Source organism: Amblyraja radiata, chromosome 30, assembly GCF_010909765.2.
Source record: "Amblyraja radiata isolate CabotCenter1 chromosome 30, sAmbRad1.1.pri, whole genome shotgun sequence".
NCBI lineage: Eukaryota > Metazoa > Chordata > Chondrichthyes > Rajiformes > Rajidae > Amblyraja > Amblyraja radiata.
This window is the reverse complement of record NC_045985.1, coordinates 23936467-23956070: the sequence shown is the minus strand read 5'-3', so window position 1 is coordinate 23956070 and position 19604 is coordinate 23936467. Positions and strand designations below refer to the sequence as shown.

Genomic DNA, 19604 nt, shown 5'->3' with positions numbered 1-19604 from the left:
AACCCAAAGGTCAATTGTGCCTTATTTTGGGCTCCATAGAAAAGGTGTAAAGTGTATGGGAGGAAGTTTCGTTTTGAGATATAGCGCAGAAACGGGCCTTTCGGCCCTCCGAGTCTGCACCGACCAACGATCCGCGCAAATTAGCACAATTCTACACAGATTAGGGACAATTTACACTTAATCCAAGTATGCAAACACCAATTTGCCGACAAAGGAAACTGACAATCTAGTAGAAAGACTATGTCGTCACGGGAAGAACGTATAAATTCCATACAGACAGCACCCATAGTCGGGATCGAACCCAGGTCTCTGTCGCTGCAAGTGCTGTAAGGCAGCAACTCTACCGCTACCAGAGGATACCATAAATGCAGGAACTTGGGTTGTTAACGGTGCAGAGAAGGTGACCTGAAGATTTTGTAGAGGTGTTCACAACAACTATATCTGACTGGGGCAAACTGAATCTTAAACTAGCTCAAAAGAAACACAAGCATGAGTGCACATTTATGTTAAAAACCTCCAGATCTTTTACATTATTTAAGGCAATTTAGCCTAGTTGAATTATTAATATTACAAATGTAAACTTGTGAAATGAGCTCTGAGTTGGATCATGAACTAGAGTTCAGCTCCACAATCTCTCCTCATGTAATGTACACAAATGTATTGTAATTATTTCATTTGCGCCACATTTCAATGTTTCATTAGTACCTTGGTTTAAATAGGTTTTCTTTTCTCCTAATCAGCTAAAATGAAAGAAGTGATTGGTATCCTTGGTTCATCAGTTTTATTGGATCCTAAAATCAAGGTTGATCCCAACAAGAATGAAATTCTTTGGACATTTGTTGCCAGTAACAAAAACCGTGACATTATTATGGATCACATCCCAAATATTGCCACAATGGAACCAAGTGACCAGTTCAAGAACCGCTTACAGTTTTTTGCTTCTTCTGGTGGACTGAGAATAAACGGATTAAAAGCCAGTGACCAAGGAGATTATATATTTTCTGTGGATGGACAAGAGTTCAGAGTAATGCAATTACTTCTCAATGGTGAGTAGTTGCACCTGTTGGAGATGTTGCATTAGGATTGTCGATGGCGGAATCTGTGCTTGTTTACGTTAATGAATAAGTAGTACACCGTGCCTTGTCGAGTATACACTGCTGGACTAGATGTTGACTGCGGTCGCACAGTCACTTTCCGTTACTGCGATACATATATCAACTCATAGAGGAGTCAACTTGGAATTGTGATCGGATTTTCCACCACTCTATTTGTGGGATGGAAAAAGATGCAGAGAGAATGATGAGGGAGGGATAGGAGAGAGAGAATATTTGTAATGGGGTAAGACCAAGGTTGCGTTGCTGATAAACGGTCAGTGATGAGTGATCTGTTTAATGGATTAATAAGAGAAGTTGGAGAGAGAGCGCAAATAACAATGTGATAACTGAAGAGCAGAGCTGTAGGAAATTCCTAACATTGCCAGGACATGACAGCAGAAAAAGATAGACTGAGTCAACATTACAGATGGATGAGCTTCAATGGACCTCGCCAGTTCTGACACAATGGGGAAAGTCAGTTACCTGATGTTGATGATTTCAGTGTAGGAAGGAACTGCAGATGCTGGTTTAAACTGAAGATGGACACAAAGCTGGAGTAACTCAGTGGATCAGAGAGCATCTCTGGAGAAAAGGAATAGGTGACATTGCAGGTCAAAACCCTTCTTCAGTCTAGATTTATGGATAGCTGACGTTTTGGGTCAGGAACTTTCTTCAGATTGAGTGTGCGTCTGTGTGTGTCTGTGTCTATGTATGGTGATAGGTAGACACGGGCAAGGTGCTTTTTTGATAGACAGATGGTTGGAACAAAGGCCAAAGATTAAGACTGAAAGTTTTTATGTTCTGTCTCACACAGTGAAGCCAGAGGAAGAATTGTGTATGGGTGGGGGGGGTTGGAAGTGGAAGAAATTGGAGAATTCAATGTTCGCAACTGGGAATCGAGTATGCCTTGGAGGACTGAGGGCGAACCCACATTGGGAACACTGGATGCAGTTGATGAGGTCAGAGGAGGTGAACATGAACCTCTTTCTCACCTGGAAGGACTGCTGAAGTCTCTGGATGGAGGTGACGGAAGGGGTATGGGGCCAGGTGTTACATCTCCTGTGGTCGTAGGAGAAAGTTAATGGGGAGGCAGTGGTTTCGTTAGGATGGGATGTGAGCCCAGGAGTTGTGGAGGGAACGGTTTCTGGGATCACGTTGGTGGTGATGAGAAGGTCAGACGGTGATCTGTTGGATGCGGAGGCTGGTGGGTGAAAGGTGCGGACCAAGGGGAACACAGATGTGTAGCTTTGGCTGTAATTAATTTAAATGTTCATGAGCTTTTTTTGTGTCCTTTTTGGCAATTTAACTTAGATTAGGTTGATATTACATGTTTAATCAATAGCCAAGTCCGTAAACCCAGCAAATTCTTCCAGTGTCTGCTCACGTGGTACAGTATGTATTCATTTGCTTTAGTTATACTTGCTGCATTGTCAATGTTTCAGTGTTTAAATGAGTACATTTATTTTTCTTCTATACAGATAAAATAAAAGAAGTAATTGGTGTCCTTGGTTCATCAGTTTTATTGGATGCTGAACTCAAAGTTGATCCCAGTAAGAATTATATCAGTTGGACCTTCTATGGCGACTATATTTTAAGTCACATCCCGGGTCACATCACAATGGAACCAACTGACCAGTTCAAGTCCCGTTTGAAGTTTAATCCTTCCATGGGCACTCTGATGATAAATGAATTACAACATGGTGACGACGGAAATTACACATTTCTTATAAATGACGAAGAGATGAAAATATTACGACTGCTTATCTTTGGTAGGTAATTTTCACTATTCATATCACAAAATGTAAAATAGTGAGTATAGAATTTGTGTTGGTTATTTCCATTAAAGAACACATGATGGAATAAATACTGAAATACTTGGCATTGAAAGCTGCCGTTCAGGCAGCCATCATGGAAGGGTTCAATCGGGACCGCAATCCACTCTCTATCCCTTTACTGCTGCGATGGGAGAAAGAGAAGTGTTTATAAAACCTAGGGGTTGGAATTTCCTATTGCGGAGGATGGTGCAATGTCCATGGTGCTGTGTCAATGCACTATCCCGTGATAGCTAATAATCAAAAACGTTATGGGGTCACAAGGAACTGCAGATGTTGTGTTACAAAAATAAGAGACTCAAAGTACTGGAGTAACTCAGCGGGTTGAGCAACATCTTTGGAGAACACGACTGTGACATTTCGGATTGGGACCCTTCTTCAGACTGGTCCCAACCCGAAACATTACCTATCCATGTTCTCACGACGTGCTGCCTGACCAGTTGAGTTACTCCAGCACTTTGTGTCTCTTTTAATTTAAATTCTTAGATTGTCTTTTCCTCTCCCGTTTTCATTTTCAGTTGCAGGCTGCTCTTTTTGCATTTTGCATGATTTTTGCTTCAGTATCAGTGACATCAATATACAAATTGAGTGCGAAGATATTGATAGTCTCATGCAATCTTGTCACTGACAGGAAACAACAGTTTTCAATTGCGCATTTTTAAATGACCAAAGGAATTTCCAAGAAGCCTTCATAGGTTTAATGTTGAGCAACACAGTGTGAGAAAATGGCTAAATATCATCTTGGAGGTAGAGCGAAAATGAAGTTCAGGGAATGAATTCCAGAGAATGGAAATTCAGCTGACAATATAGGGGCATAAAACTGAGAACGTTTAAGAAGCTAGAATTGAGGAAGCTGAGGATTAAGTGTCTGAAGCAGGGAAATAAAGCCCTTCTGAAATTTTTAGAATGAGATGGAGAATTGAGAATTTTGAACCAAAGCATTGCCAGAGCTGGAACCTGTTTAGGTCACAAGCAATGGGACCTGGCCTATTCATGAATAGTGTTGGGTCAGATCAAGTTGATGAGGGATTTGAGATGGCAGGAGAGTCTGGGAATCACTTTATTAATGACAATAAAAGGACATTTCAGTTACCTTGAGCCCTAGTATTGTCCAGGTTTGAACAAGGTCAGGGGAGGCAGAGGAATGACTCCAGGATTGTTTAGAATTGGTAGACTGTGCGATGTTCAAGGACTCAGCAATGGACCTGAACGAACACGTCACGGTTGTTTTCGGCTTCATAAGATCATGTGTGGAAGAGCATGTTCCCACAAAAGCCATTCCGAGAATTCCCCTAACAGAAGTCTTTGATGAACCAGGTGGTCCGCTATCTTATGAGGATCGGACCTTGGACATTCAAGTCTGCCGACGCAGATTCATAGAACAAGTCCAGATACAACCTCTGTAAGGCCAAAAGGCTAAAAGGGACTTTGGCTCTAAATTGGAAGACAAGGCAGACATTCAGCAGCTGTGGCAGGGCTTGCACGCCATCAGTTCCTGCAAGGCAAAATCAAGTGGCACATCAAACAACAGTGAGGCGTCACTCCCGGACGAGCTTAATGTGTTCTACACATGCTTCAATAGGGAGAACACTGATGCGCCTTACCATAACTCATGATGGTATTGCAATCTCTGTTGCCGATGTCAGAAGATCCTTCAGGAGGGTTAACCCTCGGAAAGCATCTGGACCAGATGGTGTACATGGTTGCATTCTCAAAACATGTGTGGGCAAACTGGCAGGAGATTTTGCAGACTTCTTCAACCTCTCATTATTGAGGTTTGAGGTTCCCACCTGCTTTCAAAGGGCAGTCATAAGAGCAAGGTGATAGAGCAATTCATAGGTGTCTCAATGACCACTGACCGATGGTACTAAGGTCCATGGTGAAGAAGTGCTTTGAGACGTTGGTTATGGTTCATATCAAGTCCTTTGCAAGAACCCGGAACAATTGCAATTTGCTCACCACCACAATATATCAATGTGGGATGAGATCTTGCTGGCTCTCCTATTTTTCCTTTTGAGGTAGAGGATTTGAGTTTTGTAATATTGTTAAGAAGCTAAGGAGGTAATGAATACGCACGTGGTATATTGGTACTGTGGGTAGACAGGAATGTGGAGTTGAGGTTACAATAAGTCGTGATCTCATGCAATGGCAGTTCAGGTTTCCGGTTGAAATACTAATCCTGCTCTTAAGGCAAGGGGGAAACTGTTTTCCAGTCGCTTCCTGGCGAGGATGCGACTATATCTCTGAGTCTCGTCCTCGCCCCCCCCCCCCCCCCCACCTCGCGTCCTACCATATGGATTGGCGCGGCCTTTCTTACCGGAGACCGGGGACCGGACCAGAGCTTCGGCAGCGGCGGTGCGGCACTGGATTCACTGTGGAGCGGGCGACACCTACCTGGTTCGCCGTTTGAAGCTCCGGAGCGTTGGGCCTGCTGCTCCAACATCGTGGAGCTGTGGTGCGGAGCTCCCAGCGCAGGCGACGCTGACCGACATCGCGGAGTCCCTAGGACTCTTTGCCGAGGGCCGCCAGCGTTGAATCCCTGCCCGGCGGCCTGGGGACGTCAGGAGCTGCGGAGTGGGAAGCGGCCGTTTTGGCGGTCCAAGCCGCTGAGGTTAGCCTCCCGTTCCGACGTCGGAGTGGCAACATCCCGGCGAGCGGGCCTGAGCGGTGGGCTGCCCGTGACTGCAGAGGGTGAACATCAGAGGAAGATGACTGATTTTGGTGCCTTCCCTCTCGGTGGGAAACTTTTGATTCTGCTGTGTAGGGATGTTTTATGTTGGACTCTATCGTGTGTCGTGTTTATTGTATGGCTATATGGTGATCACATTTCACTGTGCCAACTGGCACATGTGACAAATAAATGTATCTTGTATCTAATTTCTATATTTGTATATATATCTTTGTGTATATGAACATAAAGAAATACAAGTCCATTTGTACACATTTGGTGCAATGTTATTGGGCAGGAATTCATTCTGAATCAAGGCAGAATATTATAGTTCAGCAACATTTTTTTCTTCTACAGAAAAACTTTCAGATGTTTCGATATTGACAGACAACAGATTCTTGGGATTCCTCGTCAATCTCAGATGTGACGTCACTGGAAATCCTACTGAGTATCAATGGTGGAAAGATGGAGTGGAAATTTCCCCGCATCACGAACTTACAGAAGAGAACAGGACACTTGTTATCAAACATAGTTTGGTCAGTGACTGTGGAACGTATACCTGTATCGCCAAAAATCCCATCAGCTCCATCAAGCAAGATTACAATTTAATTCTTTACGGTAATCTTTCATTAATTATTTTAGGATAATCTTTGTGAACACTTTCTGTTGGTGTGCTATCGAATGCAACCTGTGCAAATCAGCACCGTAATAGATAGACACGAGCTGAGTTAATATAGTTCATTGAATCTCTTAAAGGTTACAGCATCAAAGGATGCCATTTGGCCAATTAGTAATTTACTGTTCTATTTAATCCAGCTAATCTCACTCCTTTTCCCATGGCCCTCCAAATGCTTTCCTTTGGATATTCATCAAGTCACCTATAAACAATACAATTAGTTTAGTTTGGAGATACAGCGTGGAAACAGGCCCTTTGGCCCACAGAGTCTGTGCCGACCAGCAATCCCTGCACACTATCCTACACACACTAGGGACAATTTACACTTATACAAACCAATTAACCTACAAACCTGTACGCTTTTGGAGTGTGGGAGGAAACCAAAGATCTCCGAGAAAATCCATAAACTCCGTACGGACAGCACCCATAGTCGGGATCGAACCTGTGTATCTGGCGCTGTAAGGCAGCAACTCTACCGCTGCGCCACCATACCGCAATTGAATCTCCTCCCATTGCCCCTGGCAGAGAAATGTAGATTACACCCATCTGCTGTGTATATAAAATAAGTCACATTCTGTTCTTTTGCTCGTCACATTCATTTTTTGAACTGGTTTCCAATTCCTGCAACATTGGGAACAGTCTCTCTTTATCTAGCTTCTATTACCCTTTATGATTTTGAATATTTCTGTCAGACTTACTGATAACCCCCTTTGTTCCTAAAGCAACCGCTAGCTTCTCCAGTCTTTCCACATGATTGAAGCCCCCATTCCTAAAATAATATTATTCCATTTTTTCTTCCTCCTTTCCAAACCCATCACAACTTTACTATAGTTTTATACCCAGGACAGGGAATTGTATATGAGACATGTTTAGCTTGATTTTTTTAATGTCTATGCCAGAATCCAGAATGCTTTTAACCACTTTCTCTTGTTCTGTAACCCTTTTAGAAATGTTCCCTTTAATTTGTTGCTTCATCGCATTCTTCCAACTCTTGCAATCATATTTGATGAGCAGATAATTGTATTCAGGTGCTAAAAACACATTGGTGGCATGTTGGTGTAGCGGTAGAGTTGTTGCCTCACAGAGTCAGGGCCCCAGGTTCGATCCAGACTACGGATGCTGTCTGTACTGTATATTCTCACTGTGATCTTGTGGGTTTGCTCAGTGTGCTCCCTTTCCTCCCACACGCCATAGACGTGCGGGTTTGTAGGATACTTGTCCCTAGCGAGTAGGATAGAACTAGTGTTCGGGTGATTGTTGGTTGGCGTGGATTCGGTGGGCTGAAGGGCCTGTTTAAACGCTGCATCGCTAAACTCTAAACATTCTTCTATTTCCTGCCTTTGTGCTATCTCGTGTACTTGCCCCAAACATCAGGAGCAAAGTGGCGGGTGAAAATGACCACCATGTATGAAAATCTAAACCTTCATATGTGCAACACTCTAATCCAGAAATGAATCATTGACCACATCATGGAAAGCACCACAATTACCCTCTGGCAAAAGAATAGGAGAAATCAAATGACAAAGTGAAGGAATGGAAGTAGCAAGGAATCGTCCCAATTTGAGAAATTTGCATCGGGCTCTTTTTATGAATCGCAGATTTAGAACATAGACGATAGAACATAGAACAGTACACGTCCAGGCGCTTTGAAGCAGTATGTCTACACATAATCTCTATTCCTCTATTCCTTGCATATATATACTGTATGCCTATCCAAAAGTCTCTCAAATACTACTATCATATCTGTTTCCTCACTATCCCTGGCAGTGCATTCCAAGCACCCACCAGCCTCTGTAAAATGAATGCTTGCCCAACACATGTTCTTTAAACTTTTATCTTCAATCTATGCTCTTTAGTATTTGATTATTTCAATCTGAGAAAAAGGTTTACCTGATCCAAGCTTCTCATAGTAATTTAATGACATTCCACCAGGTCTCACTGTGTCCCCCTCAGCCCTTGATGCCATTGAGTGCCTACCGACCATGATAAGTTAGACGGAGAGCCGATGGTAGAATAACTCTGCAAGGCCATTGACAGCCTGGCCAAAGGCAAGGCCCCAGGCACCGAAGGGACCTGATCAGGCATGGCAAGACTAGCTTACTGCTTCCTTTGTATTAAGCCCTCTGCCAGTGCTGGCAAGAAGGAGATGTACCGCGTGACATGAGGGATGCCACGATCATTACCCTCTACAAGAACAAGGGCAAGAGAGGCGACTGCAACAACTACAGAGGCATTTCCCTCCTCAACATCATCGGCAAGGTCATTGCTCAGGTCATTTTGATCCGCCTGCAGCAGCTGGCAGAACGTGTCTACCCAGAGTCACAATGCAGTTTCCGAGCTGGAATGTCAACAGTAGACATGGTCTTCTCCCTTCGCCACCTCCAGGAGAAGTGCAGAGAACAGCAGATGCTCCTGTATGTTGGGAACAACCCAAAGCTGACAGTGAAAAAAAAGATAGCAGTCTACAACGTCTGTGTCAACAGCACACTACAGTACGGCAGTGAGACATGGACTACATATGCCAGACAGGAGAAAAGACTCAACACCTTCCACCTAAGAAGCATCCGCCGTATCCTGGGCATATCCTGGCAAGACAGAATGTCTAAGGCCAAGATCCTGTCTTGTGCTGGCCTTCCCAGTATGTACACTCTACTCAGGCAGCGCAGACTACGGTGACTGGGCCATGTCCACCGCATGGAGGATGGTCGTATTCCAAAAGACATCCTCTATGGAGAGCTGACGCCTGGGAGGAGAACTATCGGCTGCCCCCAGCTACGTTACAAGGATGACTGCAAGAGAGATATGAAGGTGCTCGACATCGATGTGGAGTCCTGGGAGAGCCTTGCAGCAGACCGCATGAGGTGGAGAGGTACCCTGCACCAACATCTCAAAACGAAGGAAGAGAAACTGATGAACGCAGTGGCAGACAAGGAGCGCAGCAACTTCAACAGACCAGAGACCACACACAAATGTGACCTTTGCGACAGAGATTGTATTGTCACTCCCACATTGGTCTCTTCAGCCACAAGCGACGCTGTTCTAGCCGAGGTTTGAAGCAAGCAGACAAAGGAAGCATCACCCATGGTCAGTCATGACCGAGGGGGGCCTGCGACCAGGTCTCTCCACAATCTCAGCATTCCAGCGAAACAATCCCAAGTGTGTCCAACCTGTCCTTGAAGTTAATCCCCTTGGCAAGGAGAGATCAGATTGAGGGATGCAATTGGGCATTTTCCCGTTAGAATCATGGAGACTTTTTCCTAACTGGTTAATGTGGGTTTTGGGAAAGCAAACCCTGGTTCATCTGCTCGATGATGCTCTCTTCAAGATCTGGCCATCCCAACATCAGGAGCAGCAGCCTGTGAAGAATAGTGGCAGCAGCAGGTGACGCAGCGGGAGAGTTGCTCCATTACAGCGCCAGAGACCCGGGTTCAATCCTAACTACGGGTGCTGTCTATATAGAGTTTATACATTCTCCCCGTGACCACGTGGGTTTTCTCCGAGATCTCCACACCCCAAAGGCGTATAGGTTTGTAAGTTAATTGGCTTGGTGTAAAATGTAACTTGGCCTAGTGTGTGTAGGATAGTGTTAATGTGCAGGGAATCACTGGTCAGCGTGGACTTTGTCTGCCAAAGGGCCTTTTTCCACGCTGTATCTCTAAACTGAAACTAAGGTGACATTGGAAAGATTGACTGGAGACCTGCAGGGAAGAATGAAATCATCCATTATTGGCTGGCACAACGACTAAGTGATTATTAATCGTCCTTGGAGGGGTTGTAGATTTAGTTCTGAAGTCACAGGTTGTCAAAAATAATCACAAGTGGAACAGTTTGGTTGTAGCCACAATTATCAGTTTTCACAGTCGCTATTCTGGTTAATTGTTTGAATTTATTTTTCATTCCAGGTATCTCTGAGAAGGACAGTATGATTGTTATTGTGTCGGTTGCAGGACTGGTGATTTCTTCCGCTTCTCTTCATCCAGGTATGATGCCGTACCACTGTAGGAGGAAACCACTAGGATGTATCTGTCAAGGATGAATTTGCTCCTGTATAAACTTATAGGCATCTGTGTTAACTTTGAATATTAACAAAAGCGCAAGAAAAATGCTATCAATAATTTCTCCACCACCTGGTTACCCCCCCCCCCCCCCCCCCCAGCTTTCACTCCCTCTCTCCCTCTAACTTGTGGATTGCAATTGTCCATTTTGCTTGGTTGTGAAGTGGTGCCTCACAGTCACAGTGACAGACTACTTAGAAAGATCTCTGTCCTGCCTCTGAAAGTGTATTTTGGAGAAATTATTTAAGATGAGAATAAACATAAAATGCTGGAGGAACTTAGCGAGACAGGCAGCATCTCTGGAAAGAAGGAATGGGTGACGTTTCAGGTCGAGACCCTTCTTCTCGAACCAAAACGTCACCCATTCTCTCCAGAGATGCTGCCTGTCCCGCTGAGTTGCTCCAGCATATTGGGTCTATCTTTGGTTTAAAGCAGCATCTGCAGTTCCTTGCTACATATTTAAGACAAGAATGTCTCAATTAATTTGTGCTTGTTGGATTGCATTAAATCGTAACAAAGAGCACATTACCATCAGTTCTTAAGTTAATTAAAAACTGATGGTAATGTGCTCTTTGATCCTGACTGGCTTTGATGGTAGGTAGGAGTGCTTCATTCTCATTTAGGTGCAGTAGAGGAGGAAGGGTAGTCTCTCTGATCTTTGGGTATCAACAGTGATTTTTGCCACAAAGCCGTTACATCCTCCTTGTTATGAACCGTTACTAGTCCATCACCAGACGGTGATGCGGTGGTGGGAGGACAGCACGGTGGCGTAGCGGCAAAGCTACTGCCTTGTAGTGCCAGACACCCAGGTTCGATCCTGACTGCGGGTGCTGTCTGTATGGAGTTTGTACGTTCTCCCCGTGACCTGCGTGGGTTTTCTCCGAGATCTTCGGTTTCTTCCCATAGTGCAAAGACGTACAGGTTTGTAGGTTAATTGGCTTGGTAAATGTAAAAATTGTCCCTAGAGTGTAGGATAGTGTTAATGTATGGGGATCGCTGGTCGGTGCGGACTCGGTGGGCCGAAGGGCCTGTTTGCACGCTGTATCTCTTAACTAAACTAAACCAGACACTCCTTCCTCTGTATGGAATGAGTTGTCAGAAGAAATACTTAAGGCAGGTACCATAACGTTTAAAAGACATTAGGCAGGTACATGGATAGGAAATGTACATCGTAAAGAGAACTGTGTCAGTGGGGCAAAGGGGTTAGGAGTTAAAGAATTTCAGATTTGCAGTAATGAAGTTATTTTTACCCACTTGATTTTCAAAAGCAAAGTTCTTTGTACTAGCTATAATGTTTTTTTAAATTACAGGTAGCTAAAAATACTAAGGCTGCATCATTGTGCAAGTGTTAATAAAAGTGATCACGTGTCAATTTCTATGACTACCTACAGTGAAACTGATAGACGGTATTCTTAAGCAGTAGATTACTGCCAATGGTGTTTATGTGGAAACCTTCCCTTACTTTTTAACCCTAGGCAGCTTTTTTATTCTGTCTGTCAATTTCCAAATTAAGCTTTCTCTAGTTCCAAATCAAAATCACGTGATAACAAATTCATCCTGCGTAATATCCTCCGTAATTTATCTGATACGTTAAACTGTATCCACTTATTGTTATGGGAACACATTATAGTACAACTAAGATAGACACAAAATGCTGGAGCAACTAAGTGGGACAGGCAGCATCTCTGGATAGAAGGAATAGGTGACATTTCAGATCGAGATCCTCCTTCAGACTGAGAGTCGGGAGAATGAGACAGAGAGATATGGAAGAGTAAGGTGTGAAAATGAGACATCAAAGGGGAAGAAGGTCAAGGAAAATGCAGAATTGATTATTGTTAGCTAGGGGAAGGTGACAACAAAGCCTGCAAAGATAAAATATAATCAGGAAGACAGTCAGACTGGTCGGAGAACTAGGAAGGGGAGGGATGGGGAGAGAGGGGAAGCAAGGGTTACTTGAAGTTAGCAAAGTCAATATTCACATTGCTGTGTTGTAAGCTACCCAAGTGAAATATAAGGTGCTGTTCCCCCAATTTGTGTTGGGTCTCACTCTGACAGTGCAGGAGGCCCAGGATAGAATGGCAGTGTGGGAATGGGAGGGGGAGTTAAAGTGGTTGGCAACAAGGAGATCATTTGGGTTTAGGCGGACTGAGCCGAGGTGTTCAGCGAAATGATCGGCGAGCCAGCGTTTGGTCTCGCCAATATACAGGAGTCCAAACCTGGAACAGTGGATACAGTGGATACAGTGGATGAGGTTGGAGGAGGTGCAAATAAACCTCTGCCTCACCTACCTGTATTTGGCTCCAGTCATCAGTCGAGGACGAATCTGGTTGCACCCTACAGTGATGCTGTCAGTGGGCATGAGGGCACAGTGTCTCAACTAGGTTTCTTTCTTTGGAACTAAGGAGGCTGAGGTGTACAGAATTATATAAGGCCAAGACACGGTGACCAATAGTGTAGAGAATAACGGGGATGTTCATTTATTTCAGTTGGCGGATAAATTAGCGGTATGAATCATAGAAATTTACATCACAGAAATGGGCCCTTTTAACTCACCTATGCTGACTGTATTTCTACGCTAATTGTAGCAATGTTACAACATTTTGAGATTTTAAAATTCAAGCCTGTAATGTATCCCATCAGATAAAGCATAAAAAGAAGTTTAATTTGACACCTAATTCACTTTCATATCTTCAGTATTAAAAGAGCTATGGCCATTTTCATACTCGGAAATTAGCATCTTATTCCCTATTGCTTTTCCATTTACTTAACTCAAAAGCTGTGATCGAGGACAGTCAAAAGCCCATAACTTTCTTAAAAATTAAGAGAACTGAAATAAATTTTCAGTTATTATAGATTGAAGCATTCTGAAACAAATATGAAACAATCTTACTTAGATGACTTGAAATTAAAGCATATAATTAGCTAGTTACCTAATTGGAGCTAATTATAAAATTCAATTACTAGATCTAAACATCAATTTCTTAAGAATAGATTAACATTTTTAAATAGCCGTAGTGTCCAAATAACATTCACACAAGAATTCACAATATAACATAATTTTTAAATCTCATTGTCATGGATTTATAGGCCAAATGGAAGGAATTTAATACCTGTAAATTAATGGCCATTTAAATCATCCTGCGAGTGGGTTTTTCTGGAACGCGATCATTTGGAACGTTGTGGTTGCGGTGAATTTAAACCCCATATCGGCAGGAAAAATACTGCTGGTTCGTATGAGGGAAATAATCACCGTTTCGCAACGTAAAATGTGAATTAAAGGCATCTTAAGGAGCACTTTTATACATGAAATAAACGCCTTTCCTTTACCTGTCCTGTACGTGAAATCCGTCCCCATTGTCGGCGTTGACGGCTTTAGAAGCTGATTTTAAAATGACTCCAATGCTGAACTTGTCGGGCGATTGTATTTATTTAAAAAAAAAAAGAATACACAGAACGATCGTCGGAACAATTCTTCAGCAAAAGCTTGCACTCCAACAAAATATAATCCAGGACAAGGTAGAGGAAAACCGCGTTTTAACACCGCGCCCCCCCCCCCCCCCTCAAAGGCGGCAAAATCGCGCACACAACCAGTGGCAGAACTGCAGCACCGCTGAAGGTAAGTATTGTAACATACGTACTAATTGTATTTGCCTGCATTAGCCCTGTATCCCTCTGCACCTCTGCTGTATTATATTACCATATTCTTCCTGTAGTGTACTTACCAGATACTCTCTTATACTCAATGCTCAGCCTGTGAAGGCTAGCATACCAAACAACCTTTACACTACACTGTCCATCTTTGTTGGCACTTTCAGGGAGCTATTGACTTGTACCTCTAGATCTCTTTGTGCCTCAGTACTGTTTAATTCCCTGTCATTTATTGTCGAATAGTGAAAGGCTTGGACAGAGTGGATATGAAGCGGATGTTTCCACTTGTGTGAGAGTTTAGGTCATAGCCTCGGAATTAAAGGACGTTCCTTTAGGAAGGAGATGCGAAGGAATGTCTTCAGTAAAAGGGTGGTGAATCTGTGGAATTCTTTGCCACAGAAGGCTGTGGAGGTCATCAACGAATATTTTTAAGGCCGAGATAGATAGATTCTTGATTAGTATGGGTGTCAGCGGTTATGGGAAGAAGACAGGAGAATGGGGTAGGAGGGAGAGATTGATCAGCCATGATTGAATGGCGGAGTAGACTTGATGGGCCGAATGGCCTAATTCTGCTCCTATGATTTTTATGTCCACACTTATGATTTATATGTCCACACAGAATTTGACATCCTGAAGTGAACTAGCTTGCACTTGTCTGGATTAAATTCTACCTGTCCCTGCTCCACCCAGCTGCCAGCTCACCAGGCCTGAGTGACTGGGCTGCCAGCCCAATAATCCATTTGGCCCACAATGTCCATACTAGCTGTGGATTAGTGACTCATGTTTTGAGTCATGCATTTGTAGTTACGCCCACTAGCTTGTCAGCATCATGGTCTGCTGCATTCCTTTAGTTTAAAGTGGAACTCTCAAGAGGGAAGTTGTGTTGCTTTGTACCTAATAAAGTCTATATATCATTATCTTGGTGTAAGACCACTGTTATTGTAAGGACATAGGGTCAGAAGTGGGATGCGAACCCACGCCTCCAATTTGCTCTGAAAAACACTCCCTTCGGCCCACAACTCCCATACTAACGCTCCAGAACACCCATACTAACGGCCCACAACATCCATACTAACGCCCCCCCCCCCCTCCCCCCCCCCACTGGCCACCAATATTGGAATTGGTGGAGAAATGGAATATTGCATTGGGGGACCAGCCCTCCCGTGTGAACATGGGACCCAACGAGTCCCACTTGGTCTAGTAACTATTAAAAGTCTGATCTTGTCTGTGTATAATCACATCTTCGCAAAAAAAACAACGTGGTACCAGTAAAATGTTTACATATTCCGCTAGACATTTTTCCCTGGAGGCCTAAACTACTTATCTGAAAATTTCATGCTCTATTTCTCGACATTACTGAAAATGTTCAAAAATATGACAAAACTTTGAATTTAAAAACTACTGTCTTTCGCTGATGACGTCACAATGGGTCTGCTCCGCGCGCCGTTCTTCCACGTGCTGCGAGTGACGTCACCCCCGATCTCTCGGCTCCTCAGTTGGGCCCCCCTCCCGTCCCCCTAGCCTCTCTCTCAATAGACAATAGGTGCAGGAGGCGGTGATTCGACCCTTCGAGCCAGCACCGCCATTCACTGTGATCATGGCTGATCATCCCCAATCAGTACCCGTTCCAACCTTCTCCCCATATCCACTAACTTTAAGAGCTCTATCTAGCTCTCCCTTGAAAGTAACCCCCAGCCTCCACAGCCCTCTGAGACAGAGAATTGCACACTCACAACTCTCTGTGTGAAAAGGTATTTCCTCGTCTCCGTTCACAATTGCTTACCCGTTATTCTTCTAAATGTTCTAAATGGCATCCCTCTCTTTCCCCCCCCCCCCCCTCTGGCCACTTCCCCCTATACTCTCCCCCCCTCTCGCCCCCCCCCCCCTCTCCTCCCCCCTCTCTCCCCCCCTCCCTCCCTCCCTCCCTCTCTCTCCCATCCTCACTCTCCCCCAGCTCTGCTCTCTCTCCCCCCCGACCTCGCTCTCCCCTCTCCCCCTCTCCTCCCCCCATCAGATGGTGCTTCTGTTATCTTCAGTGATGGTTTTGAGTTTGTGTCCTGCCTTTGGGAAGTGTGTACATTCTCCTTGCGACCTTGTGGGTTTCCCCTGGATGCTTCTCTTTTCCCCTAAGACATGTTGGCAGGTTATGTGGCTGCTGAAAGTTACAGTTCATGTTGGCAAACAACAGAAAAAATCAAAAAGGAAAGGAAAAAATGCCACAGGGAAAATAAGAAGGGGGCAATACATGGGTTTGTTCTCTCGGAGCGAGCATCGGTCTCCTTTTGTGTCATAATAAATGTGCATGTATTTTGAACAATTTATGTTCTTGGATTTCTCCACAGCATTTCTTGGAAGTACATTTGTTTTCTGCAAAATAATGGTTGATGTTGCCACCTACATTGCATATTATTTGTCAATCCGGCAAGGTACGTGCACACATTTTCTTTCCTGGCATGAAAATGATTATTGTATTACTCAGCAGGGTGGTTGGATTGGAATGAGTATTATTTATTTATTTATTTATTTATTATTAGAAGCAATGTACGATCGTATAAACTATTGTATATAACATAATACAGAAAATAGTAGGCATTTACTACAAAACAGATAAATGTGTCCATATACCATGATATAAATATATACACACATGAATAAATAAACTGGTAAAGTGCAAATAACAGAAAGTGGTTGAGGCAGCGACTGCGATAAATCCCTTCGATGGAAGGAAGGTCAGAGCCGATGATGGACTGGGCAGTGTTTACTACTTTTGTAGTCTTTTCCTCTCCAGGGCGCTCAAATTGCCGAACCAAGCCACGATGCAACCGGTCAGCATGCTCTCGACTGTGCACCTGTAGAAGTTAGAGAGAGTCTTCCTTGACAATCCGACTCTCCGTAATCTTCTCAGGAAGTAGAGGCGCTGATGTGCTTTTTTGATAATTGCGTTAGTGTCCTCGGACCAGGAAAGATCTTCAGAGATGTGCACGCCAAGGAATTTGAAGTTCTTGACCCTTTCAACCATCGACCCGTTGATATAAATGGGGCTGTGGGTCCCCCTCCTACTCCTTCCAAAGTCCACAATCAGTTCCTTGGTTTTGCTGGTGTTGAGGGCCAGGTTATTGCGCTGGCACCATATGGAGAGTTGCTCGATCTCTCTTCTGTACTCTGACTCATCCCCATCAGTAATACGCCCCACAATAGTGGTGTCGTCAGCGAACTTGATGATGGAGGTCGCACTGTGGTTCGCTACGCAGTCATGGGTATAGAGTGAGTATAGCAGGGGGCTGAGCATGCAGCCTTGAGGTGCTCCCATTCTGATTGTTATCGAGGCTGACACATCTCCACCAATACGAACAGACTGTGGTCTGTGGACGAGGAAGTCGAGGATCCAGTTGCAGAGGGATGCGCAGAGACCCAGTTCTGCGAGTTTGGTAACCAGTTTGGAGGGGATAATTGTGTTAAATGCCGAGCTGTAATCAATGAATAACAGCCTGACATATGAGTTTTTGTTGTCCAAGTGGTCCAGAGCGGAGTGGAGGGCCAGCGAGATCGCATCCACCGTTGATCTGTTGTGGCGGTACGCGAACTGCAGTGGGTCCAGATTTTTGTCGAGGTAGGAGTTGATTTGCTCCATGATCAACCTCTCAAAGCACTTCATCACCACCGGCGTTCGTGCCACTGGTCGATAGTCATTGAGGCACGTCACCTTACTCTTCTTGGGCACCGGTATAATTGATGCCCTTTTAAAGCAGGTGGGGACCTCAGACCTCAGAAGTGAGAGATTGAAAATGTCCGTAAAAACTCCCGCCAGTTGGTCCGCACAGGTTTTTAGAACACGACCGTGTATACCATCAGGACCAGGTGCTTTTCGGGGGTTCACCCCTCTGAAGGATTTCCTGACATCGGCCTCTGTGACTGAGACTGAAATGCCATCACAGCGAATGGGGGATCAGGAAGGCACATCAGTATTCTGCCTGTCAAAGCGTGCGTAAAACGCATTGAGCTCGTCAGGGAGTGATGTTACACCGGCATTCGAGCTGCCTCCTGGTTTTGCCTTGTAGGAGGTGATTGCATTCAGACCCTGTCACAGCTGCCGAACATCTGTTTCGTCCTCCAGTTTGAAGCAGGTCCCTTTTGGCCTTTTTGATGGCCTTACCAAGGACTATCTGGTCTTCATGTAGGCCACTGTATCATTGGAGGTGAATGCCCTGTGTCTGGACTTCAGGAGAGTGCGGATCTCAAAGTTCATCCAAGGTTTCTGATTGGGAAACACTTGGAAGGTTTTTGTAGGGATGCAGTCCTCCACACATTTCTTTACGAAGTCTGTAACGACTGTGGCATATTCGTTCAAGTCCGTTGCCGAGTCCTTGAACATTGCCCAGTCTACAGACTCCAAACAGTAATGTAGTTGTTCTTCTGCCCCCCCCCCCCCCCCCCCCCCCCCCCGACCAGCTCTGTACTGTCCTCACTTCTGGGGGTGCGCTCTTTAATTGCTGCCTGTAGGCAGGAAGAAGCAGCACCGCGGTATGGTCGGACTTACCGAAGTGAGGGCGAGGGATAGAACGATAGGCATTCTTGATGGTGGTGTAGCAGTGGTCGAGGGTGTTAGGTCCTCTGGTGCAGCAGGAGACATGTTGGTGGAAGTTGGGGAGTGATTTCTTGAGGTTCGCCTTATTGAAGTCCCCAGCAATGGTGGTAAATGCCTCGGGGTAAGACGTCTGGTGTTTGTTGACCACGGCGTGCAGCTCCTCCAGTGCCAGACGGACGTCTGCCTGGGGTAGGATGTAGACCGCTGTCAGGATAACGGAGGTGAATTCTCTTGGGAGGTAGAAGGGACGGCACTTCACCGCCAGATGTTCGAGGTGTGGAGAGCAGGAGTTGGACAGGACTGTCACGTCTGAACACCATGCAGAGTTGACCATGAGGCAGACGCCCCCTCCTCTCCCTTTCCCAGATGCCAGGGTACGGTCCATGCGGTGGATGGAGAACCTTTCAGGCTGGACCGCTGAGTCTGGGGAGCTGGGTCTGATGAGATTGAGGATTGGAGATTCAACATGGTTCTTGTGAAATCATGCAGGCTTCTACATAACTAACTTTGTGGATATAAATTGAAACAAAGCATGGATCTTCTCCTGATGCCCAGCAGCTCCATAATGCATCCTCAATATCTGGCCATCCATACACCAGAAGAAGCAGTGAGTGCAGAATGTTGGTTAGTGATAGGAGCAGAATTAAGTCTACTCTGCCATTCAATCATGGCTGACCTATCTCTTCTTCCGAACCCCATTCTCTTGCCTTAGTTCAATTTAGTTTATTGTCACGTGTGCCGACGCATAGTGAAAAGATTTTGTTGCGTGCTAACCAGTCAGCTGAAACACAATACACGATTACAATCAATGCATTTACAGCTTATAGATACATGCTAAGGGAATAATGTTTTGTGCAAGGAAAAGCCAGCAGTCAGATCAAGGATAGTCCAAGGGTCATCAAAGAGGTAGATAGTTGTTCAGCACTGCTCTCTGGTTGTGGTAGGATGATTCTGTTGCCTGATAACAGTTGGGAAGAAACTGCCCCTGAATCTGGAGGTGTGTGTTTTCACACTTCTATACCTTGTTGAGGCAGCGTGAGGTATAA

At 44.7% G+C, this 19604-nt stretch overlaps 1 protein-coding gene across 1 annotated transcript in view; it reads left to right on the top strand.

The window, feature by feature from the left end:
* Nucleotides 1-19604, top strand: part of LOC116990197 (hemicentin-2-like) — a 33778-nt gene that overhangs the window by 9637 nt on the left and 4537 nt on the right. The window contains exons 3-7 of the mRNA XM_033047745.1: nt 741-1046; nt 2573-2863; nt 5952-6212; nt 10173-10289; nt 16316-16399. Of these exons, the coding sequence (XP_032903636.1) occupies nt 741-1046; nt 2573-2863; nt 5952-6212; nt 10173-10289; nt 16316-16399 (1059 nt within the window). The remainder of the gene's footprint in view (nt 1-740; nt 1047-2572; nt 2864-5951; nt 6213-10172; nt 10290-16315; nt 16400-19604) is intronic.